Source organism: Alosa alosa, chromosome 20, assembly GCF_017589495.1.
Source record: "Alosa alosa isolate M-15738 ecotype Scorff River chromosome 20, AALO_Geno_1.1, whole genome shotgun sequence".
Classification (NCBI taxonomy): Eukaryota; Metazoa; Chordata; class Actinopteri; order Clupeiformes; family Clupeidae; genus Alosa; species Alosa alosa.
The window spans coordinates 12,593,830-12,610,232 of NC_063208.1; the positions used below are offsets into that span (position 1 = coordinate 12,593,830).

At 43.1% G+C, this 16,403-nt stretch overlaps 1 protein-coding gene across 2 annotated transcripts in view; it reads right to left on the minus strand.

The window, feature by feature from the left end:
• Positions 1-16,403, minus strand: part of LOC125285415 (potassium voltage-gated channel subfamily KQT member 4) — a 72,496-nt gene that overhangs the window by 32,422 nt on the left and 23,671 nt on the right. For both annotated transcript variants that reach the window (XM_048229850.1, XM_048229851.1), the window contains exon 2: positions 838-928. In XM_048229850.1, the coding sequence (XP_048085807.1) occupies positions 838-928 (91 nt within the window). The remainder of the gene's footprint in view (positions 1-837; positions 929-16,403) is intronic.

Sequence of the window (16,403 nt, forward strand, 5' to 3'; positions counted from 1 at the left end):
TAAGCCTCTGGGGCTGAGAAAGGATTTGAGTAAAACACACTAATGTGTCTGGGGGAAGAATTAGCCAGAGTCGTCACACCACATGGTCAATAACGAAGATCCTCCATGACCACAGGACGATGGAGAGGGAGCGTGAGTGTGACAGGGAGAGAGAGAGACGAGGAGGAGGCCCATGCATAAGCCCTCACATACACACACACACACACACACACACACACACATACTGTACAGAAACAAATATCAGAAATACACAGATAAACAGATAAACACATACACACACACACATACACTCTCTGAGAGAGCTAAAAACACTGAGGCACCACTGAAGCTGCAGCTAAATGCTAAACAAAAGTCCAGCTCATGGGCCCAGCCCTAATGATGTCCACATAATATACGAGACAATATGAGAGATATATGAGACTTTACTGGGCTACAGACTCCTAATATCTATCTGACAGGTGTGGAGCCTCATGGAGGTAATAAATGCCTGCTGACTGTATATAGTGTACCAGCAGCGTCCTTTAGTCAAACAGAAATGGACCGGTTCCTTTAAAGATGTTTGACTCTTCGTAGTGTGTAAGTCAGCACACTCCAGCTTGCTCCTAGCAGCTCCTACACGTGACTTGCCCAGCGAAACACGGCCACAAGTGTAAATACAGGGGAAGGCAGGTAGTGAGTGCAAACAAATCTCAAGTGTTCGTATGACTTTTGTAATTGCGTGTTTATATAGTTGTGCATAAGTATTATCAGTAGGCAGAACAGAGTGGAGTGGAGATGTGTGAGAGGAGGGAGGGAGGGAGGGCAGCTGGTTGGGTTGAGACACAGTGGTGCCCTTACCAGGATGAAGAGGCCCTCGTTGGCAAATTTCTGATGGTCAGGGATGGTGGAGAACACAGACAGCACCAGACAGCTGAAGACCAGCAGGAAACTGAAACGCAAACACAGACATGCGCACACACACACAGACACAGACACACACACACAGACAGACAAAAAATACAGGTCAGTTACACTAATAAACACAAAACATTAGTGGGATTTTGCAGTCCCAGCAATACTCATTAATACTGCACACATCAGACTGGAGACACTTCCACATGAGGGTAATACAGTCTAGACTAGAGGAGGGGGGTCTAATATTTTTTCCACAAAAAAAAAAGCAAAAATAAAATACAATCTTTTGTAATTTCCCTGGAACTCTTCACTTGATACTGGCATCAAGAGAGTGTCTTTGTAATAGAACAAAACCGAACAAAGACAGGGACAGAGCACACAGTTCTGCAAGAGCACACACACACACAGACACACACAGACACACACAAACACACACAAACACACACACTTTGTAACCGCCACAGGGGACCCTCACAAAGTTCACCGTGCTGTCTGAGATGACAACAAAGCCATAATAATGACTCTTTCCACTGGTGGAACACTGATAATGCCACCGCCATCGGTAATCTGCTCTGGCGTCCGCATCAGTTGCAGCTAATGGGAGATTCTCGTGGCTCCTGTCCCTGAGAATGCACAGCATGCCGTTTTGGAAAATCGAGGGGATGAGATCGGATACTAGGCCAGTCTCTGGGAACGGCACAGATCCTTTGGAGGGAATCCGAGCCTGAGATGTCAGGGAGACTCGGAGAGGCGGGGAAGGCCCTCGCCAGGTGTGTCCAGCTGAGTGAGGCTTGTGTGGGACAAAAACTCAAGCCTTGAGCCTCAAACTCGAGCCTTGAGCTCCAGCTTGCCTGAGCTCCCTTCCCCTTTCTCCATTTGCGAGCATGTTTAGTTGGAGTCTAGCCTGACAACAGCAGCTGTTGCTGAGGACAGTATCAGCTATCCCCCCTAACCCTTCAAAATCTGAGATTAAAACTCCAAACAGTCCAGCCCGACAGTGTAAGCAATTTTAGCGTAGTGTATAAGCTGATTTGAGTATACACATCTTTACCAATCATGTTTCAACTACACATACACACACTCTACTCACACACACAGACATAAATGGTGGGGCAGCCGTGGCCTACTGGTTAGCGCTTCGGACTTGTAACCAGAGGGTTGCCGGTTCAGGACCCCGACCAGTAGGCACGGCTGAAGTGCCCTTGAGCAAGGCACCTAACCCCTCACTGCTCCCTGAGCGCTGCAGTTGATGCAGGCAGCTCACTGCGCCGGGATTAGTGTGTGCTTCACCTCACTGTGTGTTCACTGTGCGCTGAGTGTTTCACTAATTCACAGTTTGGGATAAATGCAGAGACCAAATTTCCCTCATGGGATCAAAAGAGTATATATACTTATACTTAAATGCACAAACACACATACTCCTACAGAGATATTTTTAACAGTACTTTTGTGGGTTTGAAAAAACAAACTAAAGTGATTTAGCTGTAAACCTCTTCACCACTCCAGACCGAGTGAGCAGAAACGGAAGGCTGCAGAGATGGAGGCTGAGATAGAGAGGTGGAAGTATTACATTTTGAAATGAGAGAAGTCCAGCGGAGGTTCGATTTATAACACAGCCAGCCAGACATGAGAAGCGGACAGTTCAAAACGTTTGACAGGAAACTAGATCATCGAAACATCAATGAAGGAAGGTGTCTGCTTGATAACCCCAGAAAAACGCTCACAAAGATTACTTTTAGTGACGCTATTTTTTGCGCACAAAGGTTGATGATTTTGTTTTGGTTGCTTTGGTTATTTGGCTTGGCATTCAGGCTACTGGCAGCGAATGTAGGACAGTTACAGATACTAGGTACGACATACGGTGCTTTTGCGACCGCAGCCAGCCAACTGTACTATGTCATTGTATTCTGCATTGGTAATGCATGATTTCAGGATTCATTTGAGTTATTGTTTGGTTTGGTCATTGACATTTTGGATATGTCCGAGCATAGAAACACATATTCAGAATAGGCTTTCATGTAACCAAATGGTCGTGTGCTACTCTTTACTTCAGTGCATGTTCAGCAGTCAACAGTGACACAGTCTGATCAACTCTCATCCCCACACCCTTCACGTAATCACTACATTCTGTTCATCACAGATCTCTGCAGTCGTTTCCCAAGGGTCGTGGCTGACGGAAAGCACAGCACGGATTCAGTAAGCTCAAGTGAGTTGCTGAGTTGAGCACGGCACCTTCCCCATGTTAAGCCCTTTGGTTCTTTTATAGTTCTATATACAAAGTTTATATTTAACTTCTCTATCAATGTCACCAGGTTGTGCCCCTCTCTCCCCACCACAAAATCTCCACTGGTCTACAAAAAGGACATCTATGTATTAATTACAGTCATCAAACACAGCGAAGGGGCTGTGGGAAGCATGTGTGCTCCAAGGGTTGCCCTCTTGTGGTCTCATAACATTCAGAAGGGAACCGCATGTTTCATATCGGCTTTACCCACACAGTGGAAAACAGATTTAATAAGTCACATACTCCATACTATAATACACAAACAGTGCACTTGCAAAACAAGTGCCCTTGTAATTAAACAGCAAAGGACGGCATGGAACGTCACCCAGTCGTGTCACTTACTACCAACCTACCAGCCCTGTCAAAATAAGCCAATTAAAATTAACTGCATTTATATGTTTTTCTGTGTTGTTATTTTATTTATTTTCCGCTCTTTTCTCATATTCAGTTTAAGTGTCCGTGGACTGCTCTGCAATTAATGCCTTCATTTAGTTTGAGGCAAACCCCAGACCAAATTCAGTCACCCAAAACAACAAAGTAAGTCTATACATATGTTAAGTAATTACACAGCCCATGTCATATGTCTAAAAGCTCGGATAATTGGCTCATAAGGCATAGCGCCACATTTGGACACTGGCACAGACAGATTCTGACACTAAAACCGCAGTTATGAGCTGGCAACAGGAAGTGTGTGGAAACAGCTCAGACTGTCTAGGAATGAAGCACAAACAGTCACAAACACAAACAGTCACCATGCAATTCTGGCCCCAAACTGCATTTGTGTGTAAATGTTTGTGTGTGTGTGCGTGTGCGTGCGTGTGTGTGTGTGTGTGATTCCTGTGCCACTTCCCAGGGCCAATCCTTTAGCTGGTCTGCTCTTCTGAATTCTGGTTGGTTTACTTGGCCCCAGGTTCCCAGATGGAGATTTAGCTTAGCGGTGGATTTATTAGCATTCTGAAGAAAGACTCTCGTGTGAAAGCCATGTTTGGCAGGGGACAAGGTCTAATTCCTTCCTGGATATAAATGTTGAGGATTGATTAGCCTAAAACCACTTTCTCAATGTCTCTCTGTTGTAAGTGTGTTTTTTTTTATGACAGAGGTATTCAGTTCATATTTTCAAAACAACAGAGTTCATTCAGTCATTTCGTTCATTTTGCCAAAGGAAAGGAGGAACCAGTGTAATGTGCAATAAATATACAATGTCAGCTAAAATGGGGAGGCACATTAGATTTGTGAGAGAAGAATCCTCATAGCTTGAGGGGAAGAAGATAATTAGTGTATTTTAGTGCAATTAAGGCTTTTCACTAATTGCTTCTTTTCACCCCAACAGAATTGGCCAGCTTTCACATATGAGGTTGAGAGGTTATATCTTCCCAGCATTTCATAACAAATAGGGGTATGTTCACACACACATACACAGACACACACACAGACACACACACAGACACAGACACACACACACACACAAAAAAACACACAAAAACACACACACATGCATATACGCACTCTCACGCCCACACACACACACCCACACAGAGGCATAATTTTTCCCTCTCTATGGTGCATAGTCTGCATTTGAGGGGCTTTGATGGCCTGTGTAAAGTCATCCCCGAACATAACCCTGCAGAGGAAAACCAAACTTTCCCCCCCGGCCAGTCCTGGCACTGATACCTCAGCATCCCTGTGCAAACACAGGAACAGAGTGGGGTGGGGCAGAGGGGGGTCAGCATCTGCCCAGTCTCCTCTCAGCCTGCCCCTCAGAAAACTGATGAAGTGGGTAAAACGGACGACATCCAAGAGCATGCAGAGAGCATGTGCAGCGCATCGCATTTCAGCTGAGCGGCCGCTTTTTCGTCAGCCCAGAGTTCCCTATTTCAGGAAAAACTGTCAATTAAAAGGAAAGAGAATGAAAAAGGGGAGGGGTGGGGGGACGGCAGAAATTAAATCCTGGGCCTCAGCAGAATGCTGGGTGTCTCAAGAGGTCATATGAAAAGCTTTTGGGAAGTGGCAAGATGCTAACAACAACTAAGTATAAGTATATAGTATACTCTTTTGATCCCGTGTGGGAAATTTGGTCTCTGCATTTGCGGTGAGGTGAAGCACACACTAATCCCGGCGCAGTGAGCTGCCTGCAACAACAGCAGCGCTCGGGGAGCAGTGAGGGGTTAGGTGCCTTAAAGGTGCCCTAAATACCCACTAAATACCCACTCGACTACTACAGTAGCTGTCCTCATGTTTAGGCCTGCCACATACCAGGTGACCGCTTTCTTGGAATTACCAGAAAGGCCTCTCTGTTGTAAAGCTTTTATGATACCTTTATTAGAATGTTATACATGCACATGAATATTGCAATGTGTTGTCATGTGATTTGTTAGTTTGTATGCTGCAACAAATACAAATAGGTGGTTTTATGGACAAAACATATTGAATTCCTTGGTTATACACAATGTAGAGAGGGTTGAAGTGGAGTAATCAAGGATTTTTGATGCCATAATTAGTGAGGTGAATATTCTTGTCATCATTATATTTCATTTTGCGTAACTTTGATGTAATAAAAATCTAATTAAATTGACCACATTGGAGGTTAAAGCAAAACAATGTACAATTTAATACATTTCAAATTACTGAGTTCTGACAATCATCTGTTGTTCTCAATTAGATTTCCATGTGATTGAATTAACTATATAAATGGCTTTACACAACACCCTTATTTAGATAAATGTCTGCTGTTTTCAAAGAAAGGTCTTCTAATCGTTTTCCGAAAGGATTCTGTAAAGCGTCTATAAACTTTCCATCTAAGTGTGCTAACGGTGAGCTGGGTTATCCCTAAAAATAAAGTCCTTCAGAGTAACGTGCCTCTTTGTTTCAGGTTCCTGACCACCCTGTTTTGGCCTGCTGTGCGAAGAATATAATCTGATGTAGGATTGATGCCTTCAGCCATGATTGTTACTGCAGATTACCACAATTACTCTTTGTATACAGTTTGTGTGTGTAAAGCTTGGAATTGCTACCCATCACTAGACACGGCCTCCTCGCTTCAGTATACACACCCACTCTTTTTCCAGGAAAAGACAGTGGCGGTGTTGACCTCAGCTGCACGTCTGAGACTTATGATGCCCTCGGGTGCCCAGCCGTGCCTGTGCCAACAGCAGCCCTCCGCAAGCTGAAGACCCCTCATATTGCCTGACACCCCTCTCTTAAACAATAACTTTAAAAAAAATCCATTTGCTGATTTAGTAAGGGAACAAGGACTGCATCCAGGAATAATCAAAGGCCATAACTTTGAGAAACTGTATTGATGGATCTAACGGTGGCCCAACTGTCACAGCTTGTGCATTTCACTAATCCCTCGCCGCTCCAAGCGGAAAGTGAATCGCCGCAAAGAGTTTATTTTATCTCCGCTTATTTAAGCTTTCTACTGGTGCACGCGGATGGGCAAACATGAGGTCACTCTCTGGCACGCTGCTTGAAAACACACAGACGTGTGATGTAACTCGCCTGTAGTGCGCGCTGCGGAACCCAGTCCCTTTCTCCACATGACTCAGGCCCAATCTAGTGGTCAGTAGGGTTCTGAGGACTACCGCTACGACCAACAGGGCTCAAAACACAAACCCTTCGCTAGTTATTATTAGCAAAGGTCTGAGTGAAATGGAATATTCTCCAGTAAAAAGTCTGTGTGTTCGAGTGTTTTACCAAATGAGATGGGTTGTGTCAGGGTGTTTTGGAGATGAGGCATTTAACCACAAAAGGAATATATGATCTTCTCTGGAGACATGTGCAGGAAGTCAGTCATTTTTCTTCATGAATGAATTCTTTTCATGAATAGCAGTTTGAGTATATGTAGGGCTGTCATCTACAGTATCCTAGTACATATAGTTCAGCAGCATCTTAACCTGTCTAAACTTCACAAAAATAAAGGCAAAATAATTCAAAAGTGATTCCACCAGAGAATGTTGGTCCTCTTTCCATTCATCCATTTAATGTAAAAACTTCATTAACAGTCACTTGATGGTTGATACAGATGAAGGAGAGTGTGCCATCACACACACACACACACACACACACACACACACACACACACACACACACACACACGCACACAAACACACACACATTCACACACTCGTGCACACACACTCACACCCACGCTCGCACACACACGCGCACACACACACACACACACACACACACACACACACACGCTCGCACACACCACACACACACGCACACACACACACGCCCCCCAACTACATTCCTCCACAGGCCATCTCGCTGCCCAGTGAGAGCCAGCACCTCTGATTGAATCGGCCCAGGATGATGGAGTCGACATCAGACACACAGCAGGGTGGACGGGAGGGTGAGAAGACAGGGAAAGAGGGAGAGAATGAGAGAGAGAGTGAGACAGAAAGACAAGGAGAGGAGGGAGACAGACAGTAATGAGGGGAGGGAAAAGACGGGTTGGAAAATGTCATTTAATGGATGAAATCCAACGGAGGGGTTGATCTTCATTAGGGAGAGAGGAAGACAGTGAGAGCAACTGAGAGAGAGAGAAAGAGAGAGAGAGGGAGAGGGGGATGAAGAGAAGGAAACCGACGGAGGAGAGGAGGCTGCAGGTGAGCGATGGCAATGTGCTGAGTCTCCAGGGACTCCCTGTATGGAACGAGCAGGTGTGGAGTGTGTCTGTGAGTGTGTGTGTGTTTGTGTGTGGAATGTGGTGCCAGAACAGATCAATGCAGCTCTGAATGAACGTGCTAAAGCAGCATTGACCTGTGTTCTATACACACAATGGGAGCCAACAAGCACATTTTCACATACACACAAACACAGTCTTACACAGTCTCTCTGTGTAAACCTGTCACTCTGTCTCTCTCTCTCTCTCTCTCTCTCTCACACACACACACACACACCACCTTAAGAGCTAAGTAAAGAGGCAGGTGGTGCAGCAGAATGGATACCTCTGTGGGCAAGGTGGATGTTAGGAGAGAGAGAAGACGAAGGAGTAACGTTAAGGGCTCTATAGAAAAAGAGGGAAATAGAATATGAAAGGAGATAGTGAGAAGATGCATGAGAAAGAGAGAGAGAGAGAGAGGGGGGGAAGGGAGAAAGAAACAGAGATGAGTTTTGGAGCAGAGGAGAAAGGTGGTAACTGAAGAATGGCATTATAAATAGCATCTGTATCCTCATTTAGCACCTACCAGCAAAATTTGCCCAGGTACATGCCAGCACTCCTAATCCCTGCTGATAGATGTCTACCAGGGACTGTCAACTCTTTACACACACACACACACACACACACACACACACACTTGCATGTCCACACATGCACGCACATACACACGTGCTAACAAATAAACAAGAAGTGCCTTTTTTCTCCTCTGTCAGCCAAAAGGAACCAGCCGTGTACTTTAGCAACTTTGGTAACCTCAGAAGGAAAAAATAAAAGCACTGACTCATGACTCTTTCTGAAATGGATGAGAAGGGAGTGTGCGTGTGTGTGAGTGTATGTGTTTGTGTGTGTGTGTGTTTGTGTTTGTGTGTGGGAAATGCTCTTATTTTTTATTTACTCTCACAATTCCCATCAAAGATATATGCTTCTATTTGGCATTATGGGAACACTAATTGCTAATACATTTGTCTGTCTCCAAAGTGAAAACATTCCACTTCCAATGCTTCTTGCGATAGTGTTACCTTATGCCATCTCCTGACTGCTCCCTTGTTGTGGCTGATGAAATACTGTTATGATGTGATGACATAAAGTCCTCTAACGGCAGAAGTTTTGTACTTTCTCATGTGTTTTCTTTATTCCTTTACTAAGCAACTTGGCCAGTAAAATAAACGTTATGACACAAAGTCTGATTTACTGAAGCACAGTGGGCTTGTCCATACGTCTTGGACAACATATACTGTACAGACACAGTGCCAATAAACACTTCACTCCCTTCTTGTGTCTTATGAATGATGAATGCAGTTAACACTTATAAACCAGGCCCTCGAGTACCATGCCAATCCATGTGTTCTTTACAAACACACAAAATGGCAGCACAAACACACACACTCACAGAAACACACACACACACACACTCACAGAAACACACACACACACACACAGAAAACACACACACACACACACACACACACACACACACACACACACACACATTATTCTACCTCTTGAAAGGTCTGCTATACAGTGCATTCAGTATAATATAATATATATATAATATATATTCAGTGTCATGACGCCTGGGCTGTGATGTGCTCCAGCTAGTGTGCATGCGTGTCAGAGTGGGGATGATGCATGCTAAACTGTGAGCCATTGTTCCGGGCAGGCTGAGCCCAGCTGCTGGACTGTGTCAGACAATCTGGCACGTCCATGCCAACACGCTAAGACCAACAGACCATCTGAATGTCCAGCAAAACACTCCACAAGACTGAGGCTGACATACACACACAAGGACACACACACACGCACACATTTAATGCATCTTCTTCACTGTAACTTCAAATGAACTTTAATGATGAGTCAATTGACATTAAAGTCTAACCAAATTAAAATTGTAAGTATCAATGCAGGAGGGGCGATGTCTAAGGAATATTAGTGTAGGTATGAAATGAATAGAGTGGACTTTGTTGTTACACTTCCTGTGTGTGGGGGGGGGGGGGTATGATGCTTTTAAACAGGAAACACTTTGTATTATGTATGATCACAAAATCAACCAAACGACTGCCAGCAAACCTGGGGTGTGTGGCTGTGAGTGTGTGTATGTGTGTGTGAGAGAGAGAGAGAGAGAGAGAGAAAGAGGAAAGAGAGAGAGAGAGCATGGTAGGGAGAAGGGCCACCATTGTAACTGATGTTCAGAGGGACCCACTACTGCTTACAATAGAGTATAGGCTTTCATGGAGTGTGAGTGTTCGAGTGTGTTTGTGTGTGTGTGAGAGAGAGAGAGAGAGAGAGAGTGTGTGTGTGTGTGAGAGAGTGTGTGAGTGTTTGAATGGGCCTTTAAAAAACACAGTACTAAGCAATCAAACGGCTGCCAGCAATCCTTACGTACCTCCGACAGCAAACGCCCATCCAAAATGATGTGGGTCGAACAGGACCCAGCGAGCAATTTAAAAATGAACAACGACACTTGTTGGAAGGTCCTCCTGTGAGTATGTAAAAACAGTTTGGATTAGGGCACTGTAATGCAGCGCCACATATTTAATTTGGCCATGGGCCTGGTCTGTGGGGCTCCCCATATCAGTCTGATTCATGGACCTCATGGATTCACGGAGTGATTTACGGAGACGGGCCTTGGCCAAGCCTTCCTTCCCACATTCCTTTTCAGTGGCTGTGCGCTCGCAGTGACATCTCTCCGCAGATATCGGTCAGTGACGACAAGACGGCAAGAGAGAGGCCACTGATGGAGGGACCATTAGCATTTATGTGGCAATCATGTTTATTTTAAAAGCACAGTAATGTAGACTATATATTAGGGGTGTAACGGTACACAGAAGTCACGGTTCGGTTCATACCTCGGTTCGGACATCACGGTTCGGTACGAGTTCGGTACAATGGAGGGAAAAGCAAAACAAAAATGCATAAAGCATTTTTTTTGTACATGTCTCAGGCTGTACCACCTAGTGTCATACAGTCTCTTCCCTGAGCTATCTGCAACAGCCTGAAGTGTGTAAGATGTAGGCTAAACCGTACAATAAGTACCCAGACTCCATCTGTAACTTGTAAACAAAATAAGACAATCAGCTATAAAACTGAAAATAGGCCTACATCATCTCTTATTTCTGAAAGTGCAAATTACATAGAAAAATGATTTTTAAAAATCCACTTAAGCAAGACCTTCAACATCTGTGTTTAGTTGTATATGGAAGGGTCTACAATTTGCCTCAATATTTTTCATAGTGTGTAAAGCAATAATCTAGCCTACTAACTGTGAAAATATCACACTATTTTGCCTTTTTAAAAAAAATGAAATTGTTCTTTTCATTTCATAAACAGACTACAACTAGAAGTCACGTGACTTTGCCCTTTGACGTTAAAGGAGAATTCCGGTGTGATATTAACCTAAAGTGTGTTGAAACATGATACCGAGTGTGAACGTATGTCTCATAGCCCATCTCGGCTTGTCCCCTGCACTCCAAAATCTGGCGCTAGTTAGCCGATGCTACCAACAGCTTTTTCAATGGTGGTGCTTTGGCATCGGGCTAGCCATGCAAGTAAATCACTGTTTTACGCAGGGCTTGAAAACGAAATTATTTTTCAAACGTTCCGTTCCGAACGGTTCAGGTAGGCCTATGTTTAACGTTTTCGTTCTTGCATGCGTTCCGCCACCAACATATCGGTCCTGAACCGGTTCGGAACGCAAAATATCGTTCGTTCTTAAAGTTCCGGCAGTGTTTGGCGGGCCTATCAAGTCTATTTTTGTGGACTTAGAATAGACATACTCATTATTTCCCCTTGATTTAGCCTATACCGTAGCTATGCCCAAAAATAATAAATCACAGGCGGCATCCAAAAACATTCAGATGGGCTATCCATCCCATAGCCTACAGACTTACTATAGGCCTAACCTATGCCTATAAATAATTTCTTATCAAAAATATTTCTGGATACGTGCTAAACTCCTTACCTGGTTGTAGCCTAAGTTTTATCCATATGGAGATCTTCAAAGGCTTGCGCTATAATTCCAACCCTGTTTATAAACGAACCTGTCTGTTACTGACAAGGCCTATCTCAAATTTCCCGTTCAACTCTTCTACATAGAATAGGCTATAATTGCGCAACATTTCAAATCCCGACTTTAAAACGACAAGGCGTGGACAGGCAAAATAGGCTATTACGCATAGGCTACAAACAATTTCCAAATCATTTTCAGTAGCCTACGCTGCGAGCTGGCCTAAGATCCGAAGTGGCAGACGGATAGGTTACATTACAACAGCAAGACAAAATATACACATTTGGACCAAAGGTCCATTTATTCGTTTTTTGTTTTTTTTCAAACTGCAGAAATCAAATTATTAGGCTGTTCGCCTACAGTAGTTGGCTACATAGCGGCTTGTTAGCTCACATTATCAGTGTAGATGCGGGCTTGTTTTTAGCACAACCGAAATAGTCTCCCTGACATAGGATATGCTTTTGTGAAATTTTATAAAATATATAGAGAACGAAAAAAAACGTTATTAACCGGTTTTGTGGATTTCAGAATAACGTTTCTGTTCCGGAACAGTTGAAGACCATTTTGTTTTCGTTTCTGTTTCCGCTCCTCGTAAAATTCCGTAAAATTCCGTTCGTTTTCGTTTTTCGTTTTCGTTCCTTGAACCGGTTCGGAGCCCTGGTTTTACGATAAGGGATCAGATTCCAAAAATAATTCCGTGGAAATGCATGAATTCCAGTTGCTGCTACTGGAAGAAACTGGAATCCATGCATTTCCACTGAATTATTTTTGGAATCTGATCCTATCATACCTGTTCATTCTTACTCGGCCTTTCGACTTATCGTGACTAAATTCAAGATGGCTGCAAACGCTAAACCGTGGAAGATACTGTCTGTATAAATCGTCTCGTAAGTAAACTACCAGTGCTTTTCAAAGTTCTCAATGTCTCGTTTTTAAATGTCAGGGCCCTCGGAAGTCTACCAATGAAGTGTGGAGATACATTGAGCCTCGTAAATGGTGTAAAACAGTGATTTATTTGCATGGCTAGCCCGATGCCGAAGCACCACCATTGAAAAAGCTGTTGGTAGCATCGGCTAACTAGCGCCAGATTTTGGAGTGCAGGGGACAAGCCGAGATGGGCTATGAGACATACTTTCACACTCGATATCATGTTTCAACACACTTTAGGTCAATATCACACCGGAATTCTCCTTTAACTCACCGTAGAATGGTTTGTTTATTAGCCTGGTTAGCGTTGTCACTTTATTTTACTGTCTATGCACTTAACACTACCAGCTCCTCATGTGAGAAGTTACAAGTTACCCCAACATAAAGGTAATTACCACGCGATTTGCATAGCTTTCTGTCATTACGAAATCATTTAATTTAAGCCATAGGTTTTGGCCCTTTTTGTATGTGTATCCAAAGGCTGCTGATGCGCAGGGGAAGTTTTTTCCCCTCGTTTCGGTGATTGGTAGCCTACATCATCTGGGTGATGGCTTCGAATATGTGTAGCATTTTTTCCACTAACATACCCAACAACTGCTGAACAACGCCGACACACAGTTTCATCTTATCCACCACTCTTTCGCCTGTAGCCTACTAACGTTACTGTAACTGAAGTTCTCAAACTTGCGATCTTAAAGAGACCAGCGGATCCTCTAACTCTTGTGGGTCTAACCTTAGTGCTGCTAATGACTGACGGACTCGACCGACGACCTGACAAAAAAAAAAAACATAGGCGCCAATCAGAGCTTCAGAACTAAGGCGAGGCTACAGATTAGCGTTAGGTGTCACTAAAGAACTCCCGTAACTCTCGCTACTTAACAGTAATTACAGTGCATGAAAATGCACTGTTCTGTTATCCGAAGTCTTCTTCTTATTATTATTATTACAGTGCATGAAAATGCCCTGTTCTGTTATCTGAAGTCTTCTTCTTCTTCTTCTTCTTCTTCTTCTTCTTCTTCCCACCAAATTTCTGCATCTAATTCAGCTTCAACCATTTAACGTAGAAACTTCGTTCAAACTTTGTAACGTAGGTCTTGAAAAGAGACTTGAGGAATGTATTTTTCACTTTTGTAAACTTTATACTTTTTGAGATATTAATAAAAAAACAAGCTTATTTTCCCCCATAGACTTTGTATGGGGACTATGACATCATAATGGGCTAATTAACTTGATTTGCACCTGTATCAACTTCCAGCTGCTCAACTAGGTCCCATCAAAAAGCTAGTTAAACTGATTGCACCTGTATCAACTGCTTTCTGCTCAATTAGGCCAACTCTCTCTGTGTATCTCCATTCTACAAGGATATAAGGCACATTCCATCCAACTTTCTATCCATTCATGCTCTTCAAACCATTCACTCATCCCATCAACATCCATTAAACAATCTGCCTATCAACATCCATTCAACTTTCTGTCTATCAACATCCATTACACTATCTATATTTAACTTTTAAACTATATACTCTCTCAGGCTTTAAACATACAATCTGGCTCTACAGATCCTGTTCAACTATTTCCTCTGCCCACAACTGTTTCAAAATAAATGTCCTCACTACAATAATTCACTATTAAATAATTTAACTATTTAAACTACTCAACTATTTAACTGTTTAGCCATTTCAACTGTCAGTTGTTATCAACTATGACTTCTGCCAACTGTTATCAAATAAAAGTTTGTTTTGCATTTTATGTTAATATACAGTATGTTTATATTTTCATGCACTGGTAATTTCCTTGAAATTACATTTTCTAGTTGTGCATGACATTAATTAATCCGCACACGAGTTTTATGTATTTTTATACCGTGTATTCTCCGTGTAAATTCATCCACCGAACCGTGACGCCCGTACCGTTTCGGTTCAATACGAATACATGAACCGTTACACCCCTACTATATATATATATATATATATATATATAAAAGTAGTAGAATTGAGCAATCTTTTACATAACAGCAGTGTGCTCTTTCCATACTCAGCCCCCTCACGTGAGTAAAGAAAACAACCAGCATTTGTTAATGTGCTGTGAATCGTAAACCCACTGGCGAGTAAAAGAATGCTGGATTTAATAAAGTCGAGCGGTTACAGTATGATAGCCATGGTTATGCTCCTGTCGAGGAGAGGGGAACGGGGGATTGTGGTCTCATGCTTGCTGCAGATGCCCCGGGTCTGTCCCTCGTGCCACCTCAGGGTAATTGGCAGATCACATTATGTTTGAACAGATTAGCGGTGCTTAATTGCGCCCAACTGGAGACAGAGGAGGTGTAATTAATCTTTAATCGAAGGGTGAGTTGATGAGGGAGGCTATGTGGGCGGGTGTTTTTGTGTGTGTGTGTGTGTGTGTGTGTGTGAGTGCAGGGCTCATGTATGTATGTGTGTGTGTGTGTGTGTGTGTGTGACAGAGGGAGTATACTGGTGTGAGAGAGAGAGAGAGATGGGCAGAGAGAAGATGGAGAGGAAAGGAGAGTGTAAAAAGGGTGTGAAGAAATGAGTGGGGCAATCAGTCTTAATAAGTCTACATTAAATGATTGCCCCCCATAAGCTCTCTGCAATCAGCTGTAGTCAGCTAATTATGATCTCACAACTGTGAACCTCACTGTCAATGACTGAGGCTACCTGGCACATACAGTATGAGCACCGTTAGAAAACTCTTCAGCTAGTCTGAGTACAGCAATTTTGCGGTCAGCTCCTTTTAGACTTTCAGGCTTTAAAAATAAAAATGTTAAAACGTTTTGTGTATATCCGTCCATTCTAGCTGTTTTAATGACTTAATTGTCTCCTTGTATACAATATGTATAAATGATTAAAAAAAAACACATGTAAAAACAAGACGACACACACTCGTGCTCAAGAGAGCTTGCCTTTGTCAACACTGTATATTACAAAGTGACTGATGCACACATACTAACTCACACACCCACGTATTTAGGTGCTGACATTTCACCAGTCAATGCCCTGTTAACCTTCCCTCTTAAAAAAGCCCAGACGGGGCAAAATAAAAAGCTCTTTACACACTGAGGCGGAAAAAGTGAAGTCAGAGCGTCTGAGAGTAACAGGGCTGGAGAGAGAGAAAAAAAACAGGTGAGAGAGAGGAGAGAGAGCGAGAGAGAGGTTTTGAGAGTCGAGAGGGGAGCACTAGGTGTAAACACATGTAGTGTAAGTTGGGGGGGGGGGTTGCTCTAAACATGAGTCATGTCCTTCTGGGTTATTAGTGCGCTCAGACGAACAGCAAACCTCACAGCCAGAGCGAGGCAAGGTTAAGAAGCTTTTTGATCTTTGTTCATAACTCACTTCAGCTGAGAAAAAAGACTTCAAACACCGGATTTCATTTCTGGATACCACACTAGCTTAACTGTGGGAAATGTTGATGGACATTATGCTACAGAACATAGATTTGAGTAAAGTTACATGACCCATACTGTAGATTTCTAGTCTCTCAACAAGAGAGACGGAGACACTTCAACAGCACTTTAGCAGACTGAGTCATTTCAGATGAAAAGAGATGCAGTTAATGAGATCTCAAAAAATCTTGTCTATAAAAAAGTAGAATATATTACACATAAATTG